The sequence below is a fragment of the Salvelinus namaycush genome, chromosome 30 (assembly GCF_016432855.1).
Source record: "Salvelinus namaycush isolate Seneca chromosome 30, SaNama_1.0, whole genome shotgun sequence".
Taxonomy (NCBI): Eukaryota; Metazoa; Chordata; class Actinopteri; order Salmoniformes; family Salmonidae; genus Salvelinus; species Salvelinus namaycush.
In genome coordinates this window covers 3,692,441-3,714,369 of record NC_052336.1, presented here as the reverse complement: position 1 = coordinate 3,714,369, position 21,929 = coordinate 3,692,441, and the positions used below count along the sequence as shown (strand labels likewise).

At 41.7% G+C, this 21,929-nt stretch overlaps 1 protein-coding gene across 1 annotated transcript; it reads left to right on the top strand.

The window, feature by feature from the left end:
* Positions 1–731: 731 nt before the first annotated feature.
* wdr76 (WD repeat domain 76) lies at positions 732–11,525 on the top strand. Its single transcript, XM_038969287.1, has 15 exons — positions 732–897; positions 2,825–2,965; positions 4,170–4,262; positions 4,367–4,425; positions 4,709–4,829; positions 5,020–5,121; positions 5,323–5,363; positions 5,529–5,685; positions 9,029–9,187; positions 9,337–9,452; positions 9,566–9,664; positions 9,897–10,049; positions 10,240–10,293; positions 10,568–10,676; positions 10,907–11,525. Exons 1-15 carry the CDS (start codon positions 838–840, stop codon positions 11,048–11,050), a joined length of 1,608 nt encoding a protein of 535 aa, XP_038825215.1. The 5' UTR covers positions 732–837; the 3' UTR covers positions 11,051–11,525.
* The last annotated feature ends 10,404 nt before the right edge of the window (positions 11,526–21,929 follow it).

Genomic DNA, 21,929 nt, shown 5'->3' with positions numbered 1-21,929 from the left:
GCTGCAATCTGAGGTGCAGTTAATTGCCGATTTCTGAGGCTGGTAACTAATGAACTTATCCTCTGTAGCAGAAGTAACTCTGGGTCTTTCTTTCCTGTGGCAGTCCTCATGAGAGCCAGTTTCATCATAGTGCTTGATGGTTTTTGCGACTGCACTTTCAGGGTTGACTGACCTTCATGTTTTAAAGTAATGATGGACTGTTATTTCACTTTGCTTATTTGAGCTGTTCTTGCCATAATATGGACATGGTCTTTTACAAAATAGGGCTATCTTCTGTATACCTTGTCACAACACAACTGATTGGCTAAAATGCAATAAGAAGGAAAGAAATTCCACAAATTAACTTTTAAAAAGGCATACCTGTTAATTGAAATGCATTGCAGGTGACTACCTTATGAAGCTGGTTGAGAGAATGCCAAGAGTGTGCAAAGGGTGGCTACTTTGAAGAATCTCAAATATAAAATATATTTTGATTTGTTTAAACACTATTTTGGTTACTACATGATTCCATGTGTTATATATATATATATATATTCCTAAGAGCTGTACCCCCAAAGCCATTGGCACACGAAAAGCAAAATTATATTGATCCCTGGTTAATTTTTTATAAACAAATGTGCCCCAAGCGATGTCTGCTCTGTTATAAAAAAGATAATAACCAATCAGCTGCTGTGAATTATCTTGCACAACAAAGGGGAGGAGTTTGTTACAAAACACCATGGTGGCGGGAAAGGGGTTTTCTGTGGTGCAGGAAACATCAACCAAACGATTCAAGAAAACACACACAGCTGTTCGGACGTAGCTTGCAAGCTAAGTATCTGCGACTCGGTTTGCCTGATGGTTTCGGAAGAACCAAATCTTCCCAACGCGTTTGTGAAATTGTACTACATATTGCAGGTAAGATTAAGGACCATCGCTTAGAACTATCCATATACAACTACCCATGAAATATTGCTAGTGAGTCACAAGTTATGTTTCCGTTAACTTGTCCGGTGATATTTTTTGTTGTCAACATTTAGAGTTCGTGTAGAAAATAGATGCGACAATTGCCTGCTAGGGTGTCGACTAAAACAGCTGGACGTAATGACGTCACGTCTGTCGAATAAAAATGTAGTTTTTGAAGCGTTTCCATTACCCATTTAGGCAAATTGCGCAGACAGCCTGTATGCCCTCCCATCTATCTGTTTCATGTCCCAGGTAGCCAGTGGTGGAAAAAGTACTCAATTGTCATACTTGAGTAAAAGCAAAGATACCTTAATAGAAAATGACCCAAGTGAAAGTCAAAGTATTTGGTTTTAAATATACGTAAGTGTCAAAAGTAAATGTAATTGCTAAGATGTACTTAAGTATAAATAGTAAGTGTATAAATTTATACTTCAACCTTTATTGACGGATACCCAAGGGCACACTCACACAATTTACAAACGTAGCATTTGTGTTTAGTGAGTCTGCCAGACCAGAGTGGATGACCTGGGATGTTCACTTGATAAGTGTGTGAATTGGACCATTTTCCTGTCAAAATGTAACGAGTACTTTTGGGTGTCAGGGAAAATGTATGGAGTAAAAAGTATATTTTTTCTTTAGGAATGTAGTTAAGTAAAAGTTGCCAAAAATACAAATAGTAAAGTACAGTTGTACAATCATTGGGTTAGTTATGCATGGACTGGTGCCCTGGGTGGGTGGAGATCAATTAAATGGTAGGTTGCAATGACTGTAATGTACTAAAACGAGACCTAGGACCAGTATGCTTTGTCTTATCTAACTTGTCTCTCCTCAACAGACATCTAGAAGCAGCTGACTAGCGCCAAAGATGATCTATCGCTGACTATTTGGGTTTCCACTAGATAGCACTGTCAGAATTGGCAATATCGTAAAAATGTATGAAAATAATTATTCACTTTTTGTTAATTTAAGGTTAGCATTGCTGCTAATGTTAGGTTTAAAATAAGATTTTAAAGGTCAACTTTTAGCACGAAAAACCATCTACCTGCCCTTCACTCAATTTGTAACAGAAATGGGGTTTTGCCTTTGGTGGTTCATCGATGTCATGTGCGCAGCGACCGTAGCTAGTTCGTTAGCTATGCTAGCCAGTGCAGTTAGCTATGCTAGCCAGTGCAGTTAGCCAGTAAGTCAGTATTTGTTTACGTCATTTCACATCATTTGTTTTTGGACGTAAACTGTTGAGATCGATAAGAAATAGTACTTCCGTAGCCGAATGTCTTATTCATGTGTTTTGTTTTTAAGCATTAAATGACCTGAAATTATGGTGAATTGACCTTTATGACTTTGTGGCTGTAGTAACTACTGACGACCGTCTATTCGCCCATCCGTGGTTTCCACTAGCTTCTTTAGCCACAAAGTTAGATTCCAGTCAGATTCCACAGCCACAGTCAAAATTTACTACAAAAATGTGCTTTCGGTCATCATTTTAAGGTTAGGTATGAGGTTAGCAGTCCATGATTAAGGTTAGGTTTAAAATCACATTTTAAGAAGATAAATTGTAGAAATGGGCGGATATTATAATTGTGTGGTTATAGAAGCTAGTGATGCCCCATCTTCGTCTCTGCTAGCGCTCATGCGATATATGTTTCCGGGTTCTGAGGTTACTTTTAATGCAGTCGCATTTACTGTAGTATTGTAAATTACCCGCCCATGTGCACCTGAAGTTTCCTTGGGCACCTAACTAGCATTCTTCCCCGGACCTCCAGCATTGTCGGGGCTAGCTAGCTATCTAGCTGAAGATAACACTGTGCTAACTTTATGATCAATTATAAACCTGTTTAAGTCATTACCAAATTGAAATGCATCCCAACATAAATTGCAGGAAATGAAGCCAGCGAACACCGAGAATGGTGTCCCTGTACTCCATTCAGCAAAAGAGGGGTGCAAACCCAAGAAATTCACCCCAGATGAGGTACTGGTACCAAATCCCAGCTTCAAAGAAAATCAAGGAATGAAAAGAAAGGTACCTGTGTCCACCCATATGATGACCACTGATCCATGATGCAACTCCAAAGTGCAAGTTCAATGAATGTGTGCAAGTTCAATGAATGTATGCATGCATGATTGTTTGTCTCAATTGTGTGTATAATGGGCTATAACTGGGCAATGCTAGTACTTTACAATTAAATGCAATTTGTCTCAGAGAAAAGCATTTCCTTTGAAAGTGGAAGGAAGAATTGAAAAAGTCAAAGAGAAGGAAGACAAGGATGTAAGTGTTCATTACACACAGTATTTAGGCCAAATAACCTAGGTGTCATGTTTCATTAGCCACGAAACGGAAGAGAACTGATTGTATAATATTGAAACAGGGAGAGACTACCTCAAGTTGTCCAATAAAAAAGGCTTGTTTTTCTTTTCCGTTGCGAAATGTTTGCTATGGCGTATGTGTAGAGGACATGAGTCGGTCATGGTTGCTCAAGGTCACGTGATGGGTAGCCCCTGCCTGCGACTTCAAAATCTATTTCAGCCTTCAGGCCAATGGGGGATTTCCTCTTGGTCTAAAGGCTCTTATCCCCAACGTGGGGCCCGATCTGTCGTGGGGCAGGAGATCAAAGGGGGTGACTGTAGCGGACTTGAGTCGGTCATGGTTGCTCATGGTCACGTGATGGGTAGCCCCACCTGCGACTTCAAAATCAGTCGGTGCTAGTGCCAATAGAGAATTTCCTCTTGGTCTAATGGTCAAGATGTTGGTTTCTCCCGCGGTAGACCCAGGTTCATATGTTACATGTGGACTAATGCAGAGGTTTTCAAACATCTCCTCGTTGACCCCCAGGTATTCCACGTGTTTGAACTATTCCTGGGCTAGCACACACGGTTCAACTTGTCAACAAATGATCAAGCCTATGGTCATGTTCCCCTGCTCAGACGCTGCATGCATCAACCAATGGTTGTGTGCCAAATCATCGACTGCCGTCGGACACCAGATAGCTATAACAACGTATTCTGTGGTTAGCTGATATGTAAAATACCGATCCAGGCGTTGTGGCATACATCATCAACATCTGAGCAGAGGACACGACCCTTGTTTAGGCGATCATGTGAGCTAGTTCAGGGCTATAACAATAGTGTGAAACGTCTGTGGGTCCAAGAGGAGACATTTTGAAAACTGCACGAATGAATACAATCCTGTTGGTGATCTCACTTTACTCTTTGTTTTCACATTGCAGATACAACCTGGAAGTTTATCGATATATGAATTGGAACGGTTGGAAAATATCAGACAAAACCAAGTGTTCCTGTCCTCCATAAAACTGCTTGAGGTTAGTTTGTTGAAGAACAGAGTTTAAATGGTATCTACTTATGCATATTTTACTGAACTCCTTGTGTGGTGAAATTAATACATATATTATTGTTTCCTCAATAGGCCAAGCAGGATTTGAAACCACAAAAAACACAGAGAGGTCTCAAGAAACAGAAACTAAAGTAATGACAGATTCAATATTTGTACCAATGACTGAAAATATTTACTTCAATGTTTCCTGTGTACTGTGTATGTACTTACATTGGTCAGTCGAATTTGGTCTCAGTACAAAGTGAATGAGCTTCCGTTATACGTACTTAATCCCTTTAGGACATAAAGCCAATATGAGCTTCTGTAACTTATGGCATACAGAATGTATTTATTATGGTCAGCTTGGATAGAGAATGTCAGTGTGACTCGTTTCTGTTTCTAACACAATGTAACTAATGTCTTGGCTCACTACAGTAAGGTAGCCTGGACAGAGATACTGCCTCCTCGCACCAAGTCCTTGAGAATCCAGAAGAAGGAAGCAGAGCGACTCCCCCTGCCCCCGGAACCACACAGGATTTATTATGAAGCTGAACGAGTAAGTGACTGACCAATAGCAAAATGCGACGTGAGTAACTGACCAATAGGATATGCTCTTATTTTAAGAAATTGTACTTCACTACACAGAAAAACCTACTTTTCACATTTGTTCCATTTTAATCTTGAAACGCTACTTTATTTCTCATGATAATGGTTTGTTTGTTTATGTTGACGTGTATTTACTAAAGATTGAACGTGCCAGGAAGCCAGAGGGTCCCATTAGTATGGAGCCAATCAACATGGAGGAGGATAGTTCACTGCCACCTGAGCTTCTCAAGCTGTGGACAGAGGTTGCACATTTGTTCACCATGACCTACTTTTCTCTAGCACGGTCCCAGATCTGTTTGTGCGATCTTGCCAACTCATTTGGCATGAAAATGACCATAACATTTGGCAAGACCGCACAAACAGATCTGGGACCAGGCTAACTCTTCAGTCCTATGTTCAGCATAACTGTTTGCAGCTTTAAAAAACAAAGAAATATTCCACAGGATTTAATCAAAGAAGAAAAGGAGGAGTTGGGTCTGGCAGAGTGAGTTTCATTTTGAATGTTAAGGAATTTGGCCTTTTTTCTTAACGTTCTGTGACAAATGTATATATTTGTATTATTTGATGGACATCCTGTATTGATTTGAATGGTAAGATGTGTAAAACCCTAACCTGTGCCAGGCTGACCTTACATTGGATATGTTTCCAGGTACCGTAGTACTCTGAAGAGCATGGAGCTGAGTGAGATTGGAGGAGTAGTTAAGGTGGTGAAGAGTCGTATCTGCTCTGTTGCCTTCCACCCGTGTAGCAGTCGTCTGCTCATGGCTGCTGGGGACAAGTTGGGTGGAGTGGGGCTGTGGAACCTCGTGAGTACACACACACACACACAGTGAAGCTGGATGCCGTAGAGTTCATGTGTGACTGGGCTTATTTGTTTTTTGTTGATCTTTCAGGAGTCTGGTATGGGTGATGTCGTGCTGCCGTTTTGTTGTTTCCTCAGGACTCTTGCTGTGTTCAAAACAACTGGAAACTTCAGAAAAATAAAAGGTCAAATCATGACATCAGTGATCTCCAGGTCGGAGCTCTAGAAAGAGGCCCGAGTTGGATGACCGTTCAAATCAACAACAACAAAAATAAGTCGGAGCTAGTTTTTATTTATTCCCCCGAGTTCCCAGTTGTTGTGAATACGACAATGGCATGCTGCTGTTTGTTTCCTCAGGACTCTGATATGGGGGATGAGGGCGTGCTGCTGTTTGTTTCCTCATGACTCTGATATGGGGGATGAGGGCGTGCTGCTGTTTGTTTCCTCATGACTCTGATATGGGGGATGAGGGCATGCTGCTGTTTGTTTCCTCATGACTCTGATATGGGGGATGAGGGCATGCTGCTGTTTGTTTCCTCAGGACTCTGATATGGGGGATGAGGGCGTGCTGCTGTTTGTTTCCTCAGGACTCTGATATGGGGGATGAGGGCATGCTGCTGTTTGTTTCCTCAGGACTCTGATATGGGGGATGAGGGCGTGCTGCTGTTTGTTTCCTCAGGACTCTGATATGGGGGATGAGGGCGTGCTGCTGTTTGTTTCCTCAGGACTCTGATATGGGGGATGAGGGCGTGCTGCTGTTTGTTTCCTCAGGACTCTGATATGGGGGATGAGGGCGTGCTGCTGTTTGTTTCCTCAGGACTCTGATATGGGGGATGAGGGCGTGCTGCTGTTTGTTTCCTCAGGACTCTGATATGGGGGATGAGGGCGTGCTGCTGTTTGTTTCCTCAGGACTCTGATATGGGGGATGAGGGCGTGCTGCTGTTTGTTTCCTCAGGACTCTGATATGGGGGATGAGGGCATGCTGCTGTTTGTTTCCTCAGGACTCTGATATGGGGGATGAGGGCGTGCTGCTGTTTGTTTCCTCATGACTCTGATATGGGGGATGAGGGCGTGCTGCTGTTTGTTTCCTCATGACTCTGATATGGGGGATGAGGGCGTGCTGCTGTTTGTTTCCTCATGACTCTGATATGGGGGATGAGGGCGTGCTGCTGTTTGTTTCCTCATGACTCTGATATGGGGGATGAGGGCGTGCTGCTGTTTGTTTCCTCAGGACTCTGATATGGGGGATGAGGGCGTGCTGCTGTTTGTTTCCTCAGGACTCTGATATGGGGGATGAGGGCGTGCTGCTGTTTGTTTCCTCAGGACTCTGATATGGGGGATGAGGGCGTGCTGCTGTTTGTTTCCTCAGGACTCTGATATGGGGGATGAGGGCATGCTGCTGTTTGTTTCCTCAGGACTCTGATATGGGGGATGAGGGCATGCTGCTGTTTGTTTCCTCATGACTCTGATATGGGGGATGAGGGCATGCTGCTGTTTGTTTCCTCATGACACTGATATGGGGGATGAGGGCATGCTGCTGTTTGTTTCCTCAGGACTCTGATATGGGGGATGAGGGCATGCTGCTGTTTGTTTCCTCAGGACTCTGATATGGGGGATGAGGGCATGCTGCTGTTTGTTTCCTCAGGACTCTGATATGGGGGATGAGGGCGTGCTGCTGTTTGTTTCCTCAGGACTCTGATATGGGGGATGAGGGCATGCTGCTGTTTGTTTCCTCAGGACTCTGATATGGGGGATGAGGGCGTGCTGCTGTTTGTTTCCTCAGGACTCTGATATGGGGGATGAGGGCATGCTGCTGTTTGTTTCCTCAGGACTCTGATATGGGGGATGAGGGCGTGCTGCTGTTTGTTTCCTCATGACTCTGATATGGGGGATGAGGGCGTGCTGCTGTTTGTTTCCTCAGGACTCTGATATGGGGGATGAGGGCGTGCTGCTGTTTGTTTCCTCAGGACTCTGATATGGGGGATGAGGGCATGCTGCTGTTTGTTTCCTCAGGACTCTGATATGGGGGATGAGGGCGTGCTGCTGTTTGTTTCCTCAGGACTCTGATATGGGGGATGTGGGCGTGCTGCTATTTGTTTCCTCAGGACTCTGATATGGGGGATGAGGGCGTGCTGCTGTTTGTTTCCTCAGGACTCTGATATGGGGGATGAGGGCGTACTGCTGTTTGTTTCCTCAGGACTCTGATATGGGGGATGAGGGCGTGCTGCTGTTTGTTTCCTCAGGACTCTGATATGGGGGATGAGGGCCTGCTGCTGTTTGTTTCCTCAGGACTCTGATATGGGGGATGAGGGCGTGCTGCTGTTTGTTTCCTCAGGACTCTGATATGGGGGATGAGGGCGTGCTGCTGTTTGTTTCCTCATGACTCTGATATGGGGGATGAGGGCGTGCTGCTGTTTGTTTCCTCAGGACTCTGATATGGGGGATGAGGGCGTGCTGCTGTTTGTTTCCTCATGACTCTGATATGGGGGATGAGGGCGTGCTGCTGTTTGTTTCCTCAGGACTCTGATATGGGGGATGAGGGCGTGCTGCTGTTTGTTTCCTCAGGACTCTGATATGGGGGATGAGGGCGTGCTGCTGTTTGTTTCCTCAGGACTCTGATATGGGGGATGTGGGCGTACTGCTGTTTGTTTCCTCAGGACTCTGATATGGGGGATGAGGGCGTGCTGCTGTTTGTTTCCTCAGGACTCTGATATGGGGGATGAGGGCGTGCTGCTGTTTGTTTCCTCAGGACTCTGATATGGGGGATGAGGGCGTACTGCTGTTTGTTTCCTCAGGACTCTGATATGGGGGATGAGGGCGTGCTGCTGTTTGTTTCCTCAGGACTCTGATATGGGGGATGAGGGCCTGCTGCTGTTTGTTTCCTCAGGACTCTGATATGGGGGATGAGGGCGTGCTGCTGTTTGTTTCCTCAGGACTCTGATATGGGGGATGAGGGCGTGCTGCTGTTTGTTTCCTCATGACTCTGATATGGGGGATGAGGGCGTGCTGCTGTTTGTTTCCTCAGGACTCTGATATGGGGGATGAGGGCGTGCTGCTGTTTGTTTCCTCATGACTCTGATATGGGGGATGAGGGCGTGCTGCTGTTTGTTTCCTCAGGACTCTGATATGGGGGATGAGGGCGTGCTGCTGTTTGTTTCCTCAGGACTCTGATATGGGGGATGTAGGCGTGCTGCTGTTTGTTTCCTCAGGACTCTGATATGGGGGATGAGGGCGTGCTGCTGTTTGTTTCCTCAGGACTCTGATATGGGGGATGAGGGCGTGCTGCTGTTTGTTTCCTCAGGACTCTGATATGGGGGATGAGGGCATGCTGCTGTTTGTTTCCTCAGGACTCTGATATGGGGGATGAGGGCGTGCTGCTATTTGAGCCACACGTCCGGCCGGTGGCCTGCATGGCGTTCTCCAGGTCGCATCCTACAGACCTGTTGACCCTCAGCTACGACGGGACGCTACGGAGCACAGACGTGGAGAAAGCCGTTTTTGATGAGGTACCATGCATAATACAGTGATGATAATATATGGCATTTAGCAAACTGTTTTTTCCAAAGCAACATAAAATGGAATTGAACCTCACATATCAGACTTTAGATTCCCTGTTTGGTCTTTGTTACGTTATCTCTGTCCTTTCTCCAATTAGGTGTATCGGATCAAGGATGGCTTGAGAACCTTTGACTTCCTTTCACATGACTGTTCGACGCTGGTCACCGGGGACTGGTACGGAGACGTTGCCATTGTTGACAGGCGGACTCCAGGGTAAAGTAACATCGTTTTGATTTTCTCTCTGTTCAAGGACTGGCCATTGTGTTATAAGTCAAAAGCTTATTGCTAATGCCTTATTAATGTTGGTCTGTCTGGTTTTTACTCAGAACCTCTCATGAGTCCCTCCATAGCCTGGATACCAAGACGGTTCGCTGTGTTCACGTCCACCCTGTTCAGAAGCAGTACATCATGGTGGCTGAGAACAGGTACAACATGGGAATCAGTGCTATGATGTGCAATATGTCAGCCAATCAGGTCGACCCATGTCATTATGGCAAGCAATCTCTACAAGCCTTGCGACAATCCTATGGTTTAATAAGTTGATTTATGCATTTTGTCAAGTTTACAAAATTATTACTTATAGTATAGTCCTATTAAGGAAATCCATTGATCTTTTATGTTGCAAAAACTGATATTGATGTTTTGATTTTTCTCTAGTATTGTGAGCATTTACGATGCTCGATGTTTGAAGGCGTCGTGGAGCGAGCCAGTCTCCCAGCTCTATGGTCACTCAAAGAGCATCTCAAGTGCCTACTTCTCTCCTGGCACTGGCAACAGAGTAGTGACCACCTGCCTAGACAACAACATCAGGTGAGTCTGCATGCCACAGTAAGATGTTAGCACATTCAAATATGTAAAGAGATAAAAAACATTTTTTAAATGACAATGAAGTTCAAATAAATAATTTGCTTATTTGCTACGATAAGTGTTTTAAAAGTTACACTAAGCTTATTGTCCAATACTTGAAATGTTTAGCAATTAAATTTACTTTGTTTTTCAGGATTTACGACACCTCGGAACTGACCTCCAGAGCTCCGCTACTGACCTCCATCCAGTAAATTCATTATACTATCACATTTAGAAAGCAAAACTGACCAGGTCTCTCTTGAGAAATAGTGTTTTATCTCTCCTGGTTAAATAAAGGTGAAATAGAAAAACATTGGAAAGATCCCACAACCGCTGTTTGCATGGGTTTACTCTCCAATGCCGCTGTTATTTCTACTATGTGTGCTTTATACCAATAGACATCAGCCAGCAAACCCAGGAGTCTTTGTAATAGTGTCTTTGTTTAATGCTGATGAATCCATTTCCTTTGTCCCTCTTTGCAGACAGAACTTGTACACAGGGCGCTGGCTGTCCAAGCTGCAGGCGATGTGGGACCCCAAGAGGGACGACTGCTTCGTTGTGGGCAGCATGCAGCAGCCTCGCAGAGTCCAGGTATAAGCACTCCTTTGTTCCCACGTCTATCATCGAACCTCAACAACAATAAGTAAGATCTGAGGTCGTGTTACTATTCCCCTAACAGAATGTGTAAGGGCAGTGTACAAGTTATGGATTATGTGGCTATGCATGGTATGGGTAACGTTTCATATATTTTGTATACAGGGGCACTGTGTCCAAGACAATTTTCTCCTCTGGGACAATAAAGTATATCCTTTTCTATCCAGGTGTTCCATGAGAGTGGGCAGCTCCAGCACTCCTTCCAGGACCCAGAGATGACCACCGTGCTCTCAGTCACAGCCTTCCACCCCACCAGGAACGCTCTACTGGGGGGTAACGCCTCTGGACGGCTGTACGTCTTCACCGACTGAGAGCAGGAGGCCTGTATGTGTTCACTGCCTGAGAGGAGAAACCTGGGCCATTGTTCACAAGACATCTCAGAGTAAGAGTCCTGATCTAGGATCAGGTACCCTCCCTCTTATTCATTATGATCTGGAAGGCTCAACTGATCGTAGATCAGCACTCCTACTCTAAAATGTTTAATGTTACGGGCCCAGAACACGTGCTTAGAATAGACCAAAATAAGTTGTTTGGTTGTGTTTTATGTTTTTCTCCAGGCTGCCTTTGCTATTGTTGCACATTGTTTTCTATCAAATTGTTGATCTTTTGTTAGTTTAAATAAAGTTATATATTTAGCTGAAGTTGTGCTTTTCATGTAGTTTAGCTCTTTCATTGGCTGTATTGTACCTGCAGTGAATTTTGTGATTGATGGTTTTCTTTCAAATAAAAACTACCAGAATTCAGTGGCTATAGCCCTACAATCAATAAAATCATGGCTAAATACCAGTGTGTTGAAAATGTGTCCCATATCAGGCAATTCACTCTCTCTTCTGTGCCTAGGCTAATTATTTTCTGCAGTTTTTCCTCAACACCAAAAATAACATTACAATGTAACCCAACTTGGGTGTAGGCCTACCTTAGAAGTAAGCTATGTTATTAGACTAGTAGGTTTCTGTGTTACGGTTCAGACTTAGTGAGAAGTGTTGTGTATGTTAGGCTGTGGAGGTAATTTCAGAAATTGTTTTCAAATTGATAAAGCAATAATCTTTGTTACTAGTATAACCACCCTAACTTCAATTATTGGGCTTAAATTACTGTAATTATGTATTCTGTACTGGCTAATTTGCATTTTAATTACATTTGTACTTTGATTTGAATTATCTTTGTTCTACATCAGCCCTGAAAATGTCACACCAATTGAGCACCATCTTTAGATATTTGACGAAACTTGTTGAATTTAAGAATTAAGACGGGTGATTTGGTGCAGTTGTAGACTGAGTAACATTGACCTGTACGTGACCTTTTTAACCTTTCCGATCACAATGAGATCTCAGCAATGGTAAGGCCTATCCTAGTGAAATATAGTGTGTTGTTCCTGAGAAGCGTCTCTACAATTTTATTTAAAATGGTCTGAGAAGAACAATGCATTGGCAGGGCAATTCAAGCAAATACAATATGCAGTGATAAGGGACCATTTGAAATTGACTAGGGTGGGGTGGTCCAAAATAGGGGAGAGTTGTAAAACTACTTTGGGGGAGACGTATGTTTAAAAAAAATTAAGAATAATAATTGCCACAGGGAAGGTTAGTTTATTTTTTATTTATATACACTATCGGCCAAAAGTTTTAGAACGCCTACTCATTCAAGGGTGTTTATTTTCACTATTCTCTACATTGTAGCATAATAGTGAATACAACTATGAAATAACATGGAATCATGTAGAAACCAAAAAATGTGTTAAACAAATCAAAATATATTTAATATTTTGAGATTCTTCAAAGTAGCCACCCTTTGCCTTGACAGCTTTGCACACTCTTGGCATTCTCTCAACCAGCTTCACCTGGAATGCTTTTCCAACATTCTTGAAGGAGTTCCCACATATGCTGAGCACTTGTTGGCTGCTTTTCCTTCACACTGCAGTCCAATTCATCCCAAACCATCTCAATTGGGTTGAGGTCGGGTGATTGTGAAGGCCAGGTCATCTGATGCAGCACTTCATCACTCTCCTTGGTAAAATAGCCCTTACACAGTCTGAAGTTGCATTGGGTTATTGTCCTGTTGAAAAACAAATGATAGTCCCACTAAGCATAAACCAGATGGGATGGCGAATCGCTGCAGAATGCTGTGGTAGCCATGCTGGTTAAGTGTGCCTTGAATTCTAAATAAATCCCAGACAGTCACCAGCAAAGCACCCCCACACCATCGCACCTCCTCCATGCTTTACGGTGGGAACCACACATGCAGAGATCATCCGTTCACCCACACCTTGTCTCATAGAGACACGGCGGTTGGAACCAAAAATCTCCCATTTGGACTGCAGACCAAAGGACAGATTTCCACCGGTCTAATATCCATTGCTCATGTTTCTTGGCCCAAGCAAGTCTCTTCTTATTATTGGTGTCCTTTAGTAGTGGTTTCTTTGCAGCAATTTGACTATGAAAGCCAGATTCACAGTCTCCTCTGAACAGTTGATGTTGAGATGTGTCTGTTACTTGAACTCTGTGAAGCATTTATTTGGGCTGCAATTTCTGAGGCTGGTAACTCTAGTGAATGTATCTTCTGCAGCAGAGGTAAATCTGGGTCTTCCTTTCCTGTGGCGGTCCTTATGAGAGCCAGTTTCATCATAGCGCTTGATGGTTTTTGCGAATCCACTTGAAGAAACTTTCAAAGTTCTTGAAATGTTCCGTATTGACTGACCTTCATGTCTTAAAGTAATGATGGGCTGTCGTTTGTCTTTGCTTATTTGAGCTGTTCTTGCCATAATATGGACTTGGTCTTTAACCAAATAGCGATAGGGTTCTGTATACTATGTTCTACATTGTCACAACACAACTGATTGGCTCAAACACATTAAGATGGAAAACAATTCCACAAATTAACTTTTAAGAAGGCACACCTGTTAATTTAAATGCATTCCAGGTGACTACCTCATGAAGCTGGTTGAGAGAATGCCAAGTGTGTGCAAAGCTGTCATCAAGGTAAAGGGTGGTTTTTTGATGAATCTCCAATATAAAATATATTTGGATTTGTTAAACACTTTTTTTGGTAACTACATGATTCCATATGTGTTATTTCATAGTTTTGATGTCTTCACTATTATTCTACAATGTAGAAAATAGGAAAAATAAAGACAAACCCTTAGAATGAGGACGTGTTCTAAAACTTTTGACTGGTAGTGTGAATTTATTTATCTATATTTATATATTCACAGTGCGTTCAGGAAAGTATTCAGACCCCTTGACCTTTTCCAAATTTTGTTAGGTTACAGTTATATTCTAAAATGTATTACATCGTTTTTTCCCCTCATCAATCTACACACAATACCCCATAATTACAAAGCAAAAACCGGATTCTTCAAAAAACATTTTTTTTTAAATAAATAACATTTACATAAGTATTTAGATCCTTTACTCAGTACCTTGAAGCACCTTTGGCAGCGATTACTGGTTCGAGTCGTCTTGGGTATGACGCTACAAGCTTGGCACACCTGTATTTGGGGAGTTTCTCCCATTCTTCTCTGAAGATCTTCTCAAGCTCTGTCAGGTATGATGGGGAGCGTTGCTGTACAGCTATTTTCAGGTCTCTCCAGAGATGTTCAATCGGGTTTAAGTCTGGGCTCTGGCTGGGCCAGTGAAGGACATTCTGGGCCACTTCACCCCAGTTTGAGGTCCTGAGTGCTCTGGAGCAGGTTTTCATCAAGAATCTCTCTGTACTTTGTTCCGTTCATCTTTGCCTCGATTCTGACTAGTCTCCCAGTCCCTGCCGCTGAAAAACATTCCCACAGCATGATGCTGCCACCACCATGCTTCACCGTAGGGATGGTGCCAGGTTTCCTCCAGTCGTGACGCTTGGCATTCAGGCCAAATAGTTAAATCTTGGTTTCATCAGACCAGAGAATCTTGTTTCTCATGGTTTGAGAGTCTTTAGGTGCCTTTTGGCAAACTCCAAATGGGCTGTCATGTGCCTTTTACTGAGGAGTGACTTCCGTCTGGTCACAACCATAAAGGCCTGAGTGGTGGAGTGCTGTAGAGCTGGTTGTCCGTCTGGAAGTTTCTCCCATCTCCACAGAGGAACTCTGGAGCTCTGTCAGAGTGACCATTGAGTTCTTGGTCACCTCCCTGACCAATGCCCCTCTCCTCTGATTGCTCAGTTTGGCCGCATGGCCAGCTCTAGGAACAGTCTTGATGGTTCCAAACTTCTTCAATTTAAGCATGATGGAGGCCACTGTGTTCTTGGGAACATTCAATGCTGCAGAGAAATTTTGGTACCCTTCCCCAGATCTGTGCCTCGACACAATCCTGTCTCTGAGCTCTACAACAATTCCGTCGACATTATTGCTTAGTTTTTGTTCTGACATGCACTGTCAACTGTGGGACCTTATATAGACAGGTGTGTGTGTGCTTTTCCAAATCATGTCCAATCAATTGAATTTACCACAGGTAGATCAAGTTGTAGAAACATCTCAAGGATGATCAATGGAAACAGGATGCACCTGAGCTCAATTTCGAGTTTCATAGCAAAGGGTCTGAATACTTATGTGAAAAAGGTATTTCTGTTTTTAATTTTTAATACATTTGCAACATTTTCTAAAAACCTGTTTTTGCTTTGTCATTATATGCAGATAAAGGGGGGGGGGGAATAATTTTAATACATTTGCAATAAAATATTGTTTTCATACGTTTTTATTTTTACATAGATGTCATTTCCACCACACCCCATATTTTGAGGTAAATTAGTATATTATGCATAATTTACATAGATATGGAAATCATATGGTTGTTATCATAATCTCACAAAAAGGTTGGAAGGAAATATATTATTTTTCATGATAAATAAATGTTTTCAGCTGTCACCAAGGCGATTGGCTACTTTCATAAATTATTGTGCATTACCGCCACTGACCTTGTTCGTCTTTCAGTCACCCACGTGGGTATAATCAATGAAGAGATGGCACGTGGGTATCTGCTTCTACAAACCAATGAGGAGAGGCAGGACTTGCAGCGCGATCTGCGTCAGAAATATAACTGACTTCTATTTTAGCCCTTGGCAACGCAGACACTCGTTGGCGTGCGCAAGCAGTGTGGGTGCAATAATTGAATAACATAGATTTCTAAATTTATTTTGCAACGCTCGCGCACGCGACACAAGCGGTGTAGTCAGTCTGTAAGTTGTGTAAGTCAGCCCATACAGCTGTTTACTTGTGCATTGCTGACTCTACCATCAAGACATTACTTTACAAACACAACCCAAGATACTACATACACTTGAAAGGGTCTTGGCTTATAATCATTTCAGCTTAAAAGTACCATTTAGTTAGAGTCTGATGGTAGGTAGCACATTTATTCATCATCATGAGCAAATCTTCTACTGTATGTTCAGAGCTGTTCACAGTTCACTCTTCTCACTGATCATTTACTGTTATTTATTTTATTCCACAGGATTCAATCGAAGAAGAAAAGGAGGAGTTGGATCTGAAAGAGTGAGTTTATTGCTTGCCATATTTGCAGTTTTGCTTTTCATTATGGAGGTTAGGCATTTGGCCTTTTTCTAAGTGTTCTGTGACAAACTATGTTAATGTATTAGTATTTAATGGACATCCTGTATTGATTTGAATGTATAGATGTGTAAAACCCTAACCTATGCCAGGCTGACATTACGTCCAGGTACCGTAGTACTCTGAAGAGCATGGAGTTGAGTGAGATTGGAGGAGTAGCTAAGGTGGTGAAGAGTCGTATCTTCTCTGTTGCCTTCCACCCGTGTAGCAGTCATCTGTTCGTGGCTGCTGGGGACAAGTTGGGTGGAGTTGGGCTGTGGAACTTTGTGCCTACTCTCTCAGTATCTCACGCAGCCACACAGCTTTGTTTTTGTGAATTTCCAGGACTTTTTGGAGAGTAAAAATGTGTTCTTATTCAAAATCCTAACTTTAACCTTAACCCGAAACCTTGTCAGGACATTCTGGTGACTTATCAGAACATTGTGGTCCTGATCCAGGCTGTATCACATTCGCCTATGATTGAGAGTCCCATAGGGTGGCGCATATTTGGCCCAGCGTCGTCCGGGTTTCACCGGGGTAGGCCGTCATTGGTTGTTTTTTTATGTTGTATGTTTTATCTGCAAGACACTTTTACTATTGTTTTGTAAGTAAATAAAGTTATAGCTGAAGTTGCACTTTTCATGTAGTTTATTATTTTTCAGTACAGAGGCTGAGGCAGACAAGTCATGTTATTATAATGTTGTCTAATGAGAGCCATAGAAAACCCCCTAGTGAAGATCTAGTGCCAGTTTTTCACCTCTAGATGGCAGTGTTGTAATACATTCACAACAACTACACTGACGTCATACTAGCACGGTTAAGGAAAGAGGGATGATACCTAGTCAGTTGTACAACTGAATGCCACCGCATTCTGCAGCGATACGCCATCCCATCTGGTTTGCGCTTAGTGGGACTATCATTTGTTTTTCAACAGGACAATGACCCAAAACACACCTCCAGGCTGTGTAAGGGCTATTTGACCAATGAGAGTGATGGAGTGCTCCATCGGATGACCTGGCCTCCACAATCACCCGACCTCAACCCAATTGAGATGGTTTGGGATGAGTTGGACCGTAGAGTGAAGGAAAAGCAGCCAACAAGTTCTCAGTATATGTGGGAACTCCTTCAAGGCTGTTGGAAAAGCATCATGAAGCTGGTTGAGAGAATGCCAAGAGTGTGCAAAGCTGTCATTAAGGCAAAGGGTGGCTACTTTGAAGAATCTAAAATATATTTTTATTTGGTACTACATTATTCCATATGTGTTATTTCATAGTGTTGATGTCTTCACTATTATTCTACAATGTAGAAAATAGTAAAAATAAAGAAAAACCCTTGAATGAGTAGGTGTGTCCAAACCTTTGAATGGTACTGTATGTGCGAACTGTTTAGACTGGGAAGCATACGGTAAGGTTTATAAGGAACCATCAGAAATAACAAATATTGTATAGTATTTTATACTGTTAGAAAATAAGTGTTACAATGGTTGAGATGGTATGAGTAAGACTCACGAGGTGAAGGATATGGCACACACATTTAAGAATAAATTATATTTATTGATAAATTAATCATCGAATACACCAGTCTTCATCCTGTGATAAAAAATATTCAGTCTTGATTGGGAGTAACAACAGAAATACAGAAGACATGCTTACAGAGACCGATCCATATGCATGGCCATGAGACAGTAAGGGAGCTAACAGAAGGACATTGCAGAGGCTGTCTGGGTGTTCCTAACACTGGAGTCATTGGGGACGTTCCAGGTCGTCTTCATTGCAGTCACACTGCTCAGATTGTCAGATCTTACCACCTGGGTCACTAGTATTCATTAGTTACATTACACACCGTAGGAAAATGCCTTGCAAAGAAAAAATTAAGGTAGTCCCTCCCTGTTTGTTTCTTCAGTTTGGTTTCTAGTGAATACGACCCCTGGAGACATGTTTGCACATCTCCGGAACCACACTGATATGATATTGCTATTGATTTATAGAGATCTTTCGAGATGTGCAGCATGACTGCAACAACCTGGAACGCACCCATTGCAATCAACACTGAGCTGCATGCTACTGCTACACCATCTTCTCATCATCATCTCATCCCGTGCATTAAGAAGCTAGGTTCACCAGTATAACGGTAGGTAGGCTAATCATGAAAAACATGTCACTTGAATATCCAGTGATCCTATATGGAAAGACAGAACACATCAAAACAAAACAAAAAACATCACTTACTTTTTCTGTCTGTAGCTGCCCACATTGATTTCAACATTTCATTATTTTCAAATGTTTTCATTATTGCTCAAATAAGGTTGTATTGTTTGTCATACACATTGAACTGAAATTCAAAGTTGCGATCTGAGGTATAAAAATCTAAATCTTCTGCCTTGACTGGCCTTCCACAACTTCAAACAAAATCAATCACTTTAATCTAATACACCAATCAGGTACCAACCACTTGTCGTTATCTTAATATTGCTGCATAGCAGACCACATTAATTCATAAATCTATATTATTTATTAAACCCACCATACACTAGTCTATTGAGGGATTATAACATTTAAACAATATACATATGTCTGATAGGATTGTACTGATGCAAAACCAAATGATGATGTAGAAAGATACTTTTATCTTGAGTCTATGAAGGGTTGCAAAATTTCTGGTCACTTTCCCAAAATTCCAGAATTCCTGGTACAAGAATGACAGATTTTCTGCTTATTCCCTCCCGTTTCCAGTAATCTTCCAACTGGGATTCCTGGAAAGCATTGTAATTTGGGGACATTTTCCAGAATTTTTCAACCCTAAGTCGATGCTATTCCCTCTCTCAACTTGTTTATTCTAAGCCAACAGATAGAGTGCTGGCTAAGGACAATATAATAGAAGCTTGTAGTGATTATCATTGTCCTGTTCTGCAGCTCTTCACTAGTCAACCCTCTCCCAAACCCTCCTCAGGAACTCTAGCTCTCATGTGAAGTACCACTGAGGCTGCAGAGAGGTATCTTTGGTAGACATGTAAAGACAGTGTGAAAATGAGAGGGTATAATGCTCCCTTAGGTGGATTTGGAGGTAAACCTGACAAAAACTTTCCCTGGCCCAGATTAAACCGATTCCTAGACTACAAAGCACTTTGAATGGAGATGCACCATTAACGATGCCATAGCTCAGGTGTAGGCTTAATATGGGTCCAGGAAACCGTCCCTGAATCTCTACCTACTTTGCGTATTTCTTTGAATTCTAGTCCTCATCTGAATCACTGCGCTAAAAAAGTATAATTTTCAATGATAAAAAATAACATTAGTTCAGTTAAAATAGGTTATACAAGGAAAACTCTAAATATAAGGAGACTCTACTTTGTACAAAATAATTCAGCAGGACTTCAATATATTCAACATTTTAAAATAACCCAATGCATTAGCACAACTACAAGTTGAAATGTATTTTTCACCTAGGCATGTTCATTTTCTTATACCTTTGGAAAATAACCAGAATTATTTATTTCAAAGTGCACATTTAATAAACTAAAATGTACCATATCCAACCTTAAAATACTCATAGTTTTTATCATTATAGTATTGCACATCTAGTCAGTGTTTTCAAGAGGTTGACCACTGTGTTCTACCCCCTACTGTACTTTCCAGGTCACATAATAATAACAAAGAACACCATTGCATCTAGTTTGATTGATCTTTTTTTAAAGTTTCTTTAAAAAACTCATGATTGCTAGTTTTTATACATTGATTAAAATAATTGGTAACAGTATTCTATCTGATGCCATTTGAAATCAGAAAATACAACAATTCCATTCATTTGGTTTATAGTTTTGATGTACTTTATGACTGTCTCTTGATTGTTCCATGCCAATTTGTAATGATGGTTAATTAACAAACAAACTATAAACCAAGTTTAGGACACCCATAGTCATTACACAGATATTCTTCAACTTTCTTACAAGACAGTATAGTACACTGTGTGTACAAAACATTAAGAACACCTAGTCTTTCCATGACATAGACTCACCAGGTGAAAGCCTCCCTTATTGATGTCACTTGTTTAATCTACTTCAATCAGTGTAGATGAAGGGGAGGAGACAGGTTATAGAAGGTTATAGATTTTTAAGCCTTGAGACAATTGAGACATGGATTGTGTATGTGTGCCATACAGAGGGTGAATGGGCAAGACAAAAGATTTAAGTGCCTTTGAATGGGGTATGGTAGTAGGTGCCAGGCACACCAATTTGTGTCAAGAACTGCAACACTGCTGGGTTTTTCATGCTCAACAGTTTCCCGTGTGTATCAAGAATGGTCCACCACCCAAAGGACATCCAGCTAACTTGACTGTGGGAAGCATTGGAGTCAACATGGGCCAGCATCCTTGTGGAACGCTTTCAACACCTTTTTGAGTTCATGCATCGGCGAATTGAGACTGTTCCTAATGTTTGGTATACTCAGTGTATATGTACAGTACCAGTCAAAAGTTTGGGCATACGTACTCATTCAAGGGTTTTTCTTTATTTTTATTATTGTCTACATTGTAGAATAATAGTGAAGACATCAAAACTATGAAATAACACATGTAATAACCAAAAAAGTGTTAAACAAATCAAAATATATTTTAGATTCTTCAAAGTAGCCACCCTTTGCATTGATGACAGCTTTGCACACTCTTGGCATTCTCTCAACCAGCTTCACCTGGAATGCTTTTCCAACAGGAGTTCCCACATATGCTGAGCACTTGTTGGCTGCTTTTTCTTCATTCTGCAAAGGGTGGCTACTTTGAAGAATGTAAAATATATTTTTATTTGTTTAACACTGTTTTGGTTACTAAATGGTTCCATATGTGTTATTTCATAGTTGTGATGTCTTCACTATTATTCTACAATGTAGAAAATAGTAAAAATAAAGAAAAACACTGGATGAGTGTTGTGAGTAGGTGTGTCCAAACTTTTGAATGGTACTGTACATTCAAAAACGTACCTTTTTACATCTTCTATTGAATATCATATCTTTGGTTCTTTTCAGACTCCAGACTTCAGTACTCCTGCCAGTAGAAATGTTTCTCCTCCAATAGCAGCCCAAATGAAAGTTTCAGCAGCATTAGAATGATTATCATGGATGTTTTAGATGTTGACCCCAAATGAGTAAAAGGCATGGTTTTTCATCTCTCTCTCTCATCCTTTCTCAGCTCAAACTCATTGGACAGTACACAACTCAACACTACACACCTCTGTTTTTATATCAATGTCAAATCTAATATATTTGTATCCATCTTAATTTTATACAGTTTTTTTCTCTCTTACAATTGATGTTCATATGAAGTAATAGAAAATAAAGGCAACTGTTGTTGTTTTGTTGGTTGAATAATATGTGTTTCCTCCCAGGCCTATAACAGACCTCAGATGTCTCATTTTATGTCGTTTTATAACTCTGTTGCCTTGTCTCTTGGTAAAAAATAAAGTACCTTGAAATGACCTGAATTTCCAAAGTAAAACATGAGCTCAGAAAATGTCCTCCGTTCAGTCTGATGGTTAGAAAAAAGGAAGAGGGTCAGCGAAGGGGGCGGTCCTTGGCTTGTAACAGGAAGTGACTTGTGGGAGAAGCTTGAAGGTTATTTCCCGTTCAGATGGAGCAGCCCTCCCTTCCTGTCTACAGCCTTTCTTTACT

What these genes read in the sequence shown, in the direction of transcription:
- wdr76 (XM_038969287.1), top strand. Translation starts at nt 838, where the DNA reads ATGGTTTCGGAAGAACCAAATCTTCCCAACGCGTTTGTGAAATTGTAC. An exon ending in CTCAAGAAACAGAAACTAAA is followed by an intron (nt 4,426 to 4,708) that starts GTAATGACAGAT and finishes GGCTCACTACAG; the next exon opens with TAAGGTAGCCTGGACAGAGA. An exon ending in GAGTGGGGCTGTGGAACCTC is followed by an intron (nt 5,686 to 9,028) that starts GTGAGTACACAC and finishes TTGTTTCCTCAG; the next exon opens with GACTCTGATATGGGGGATGA.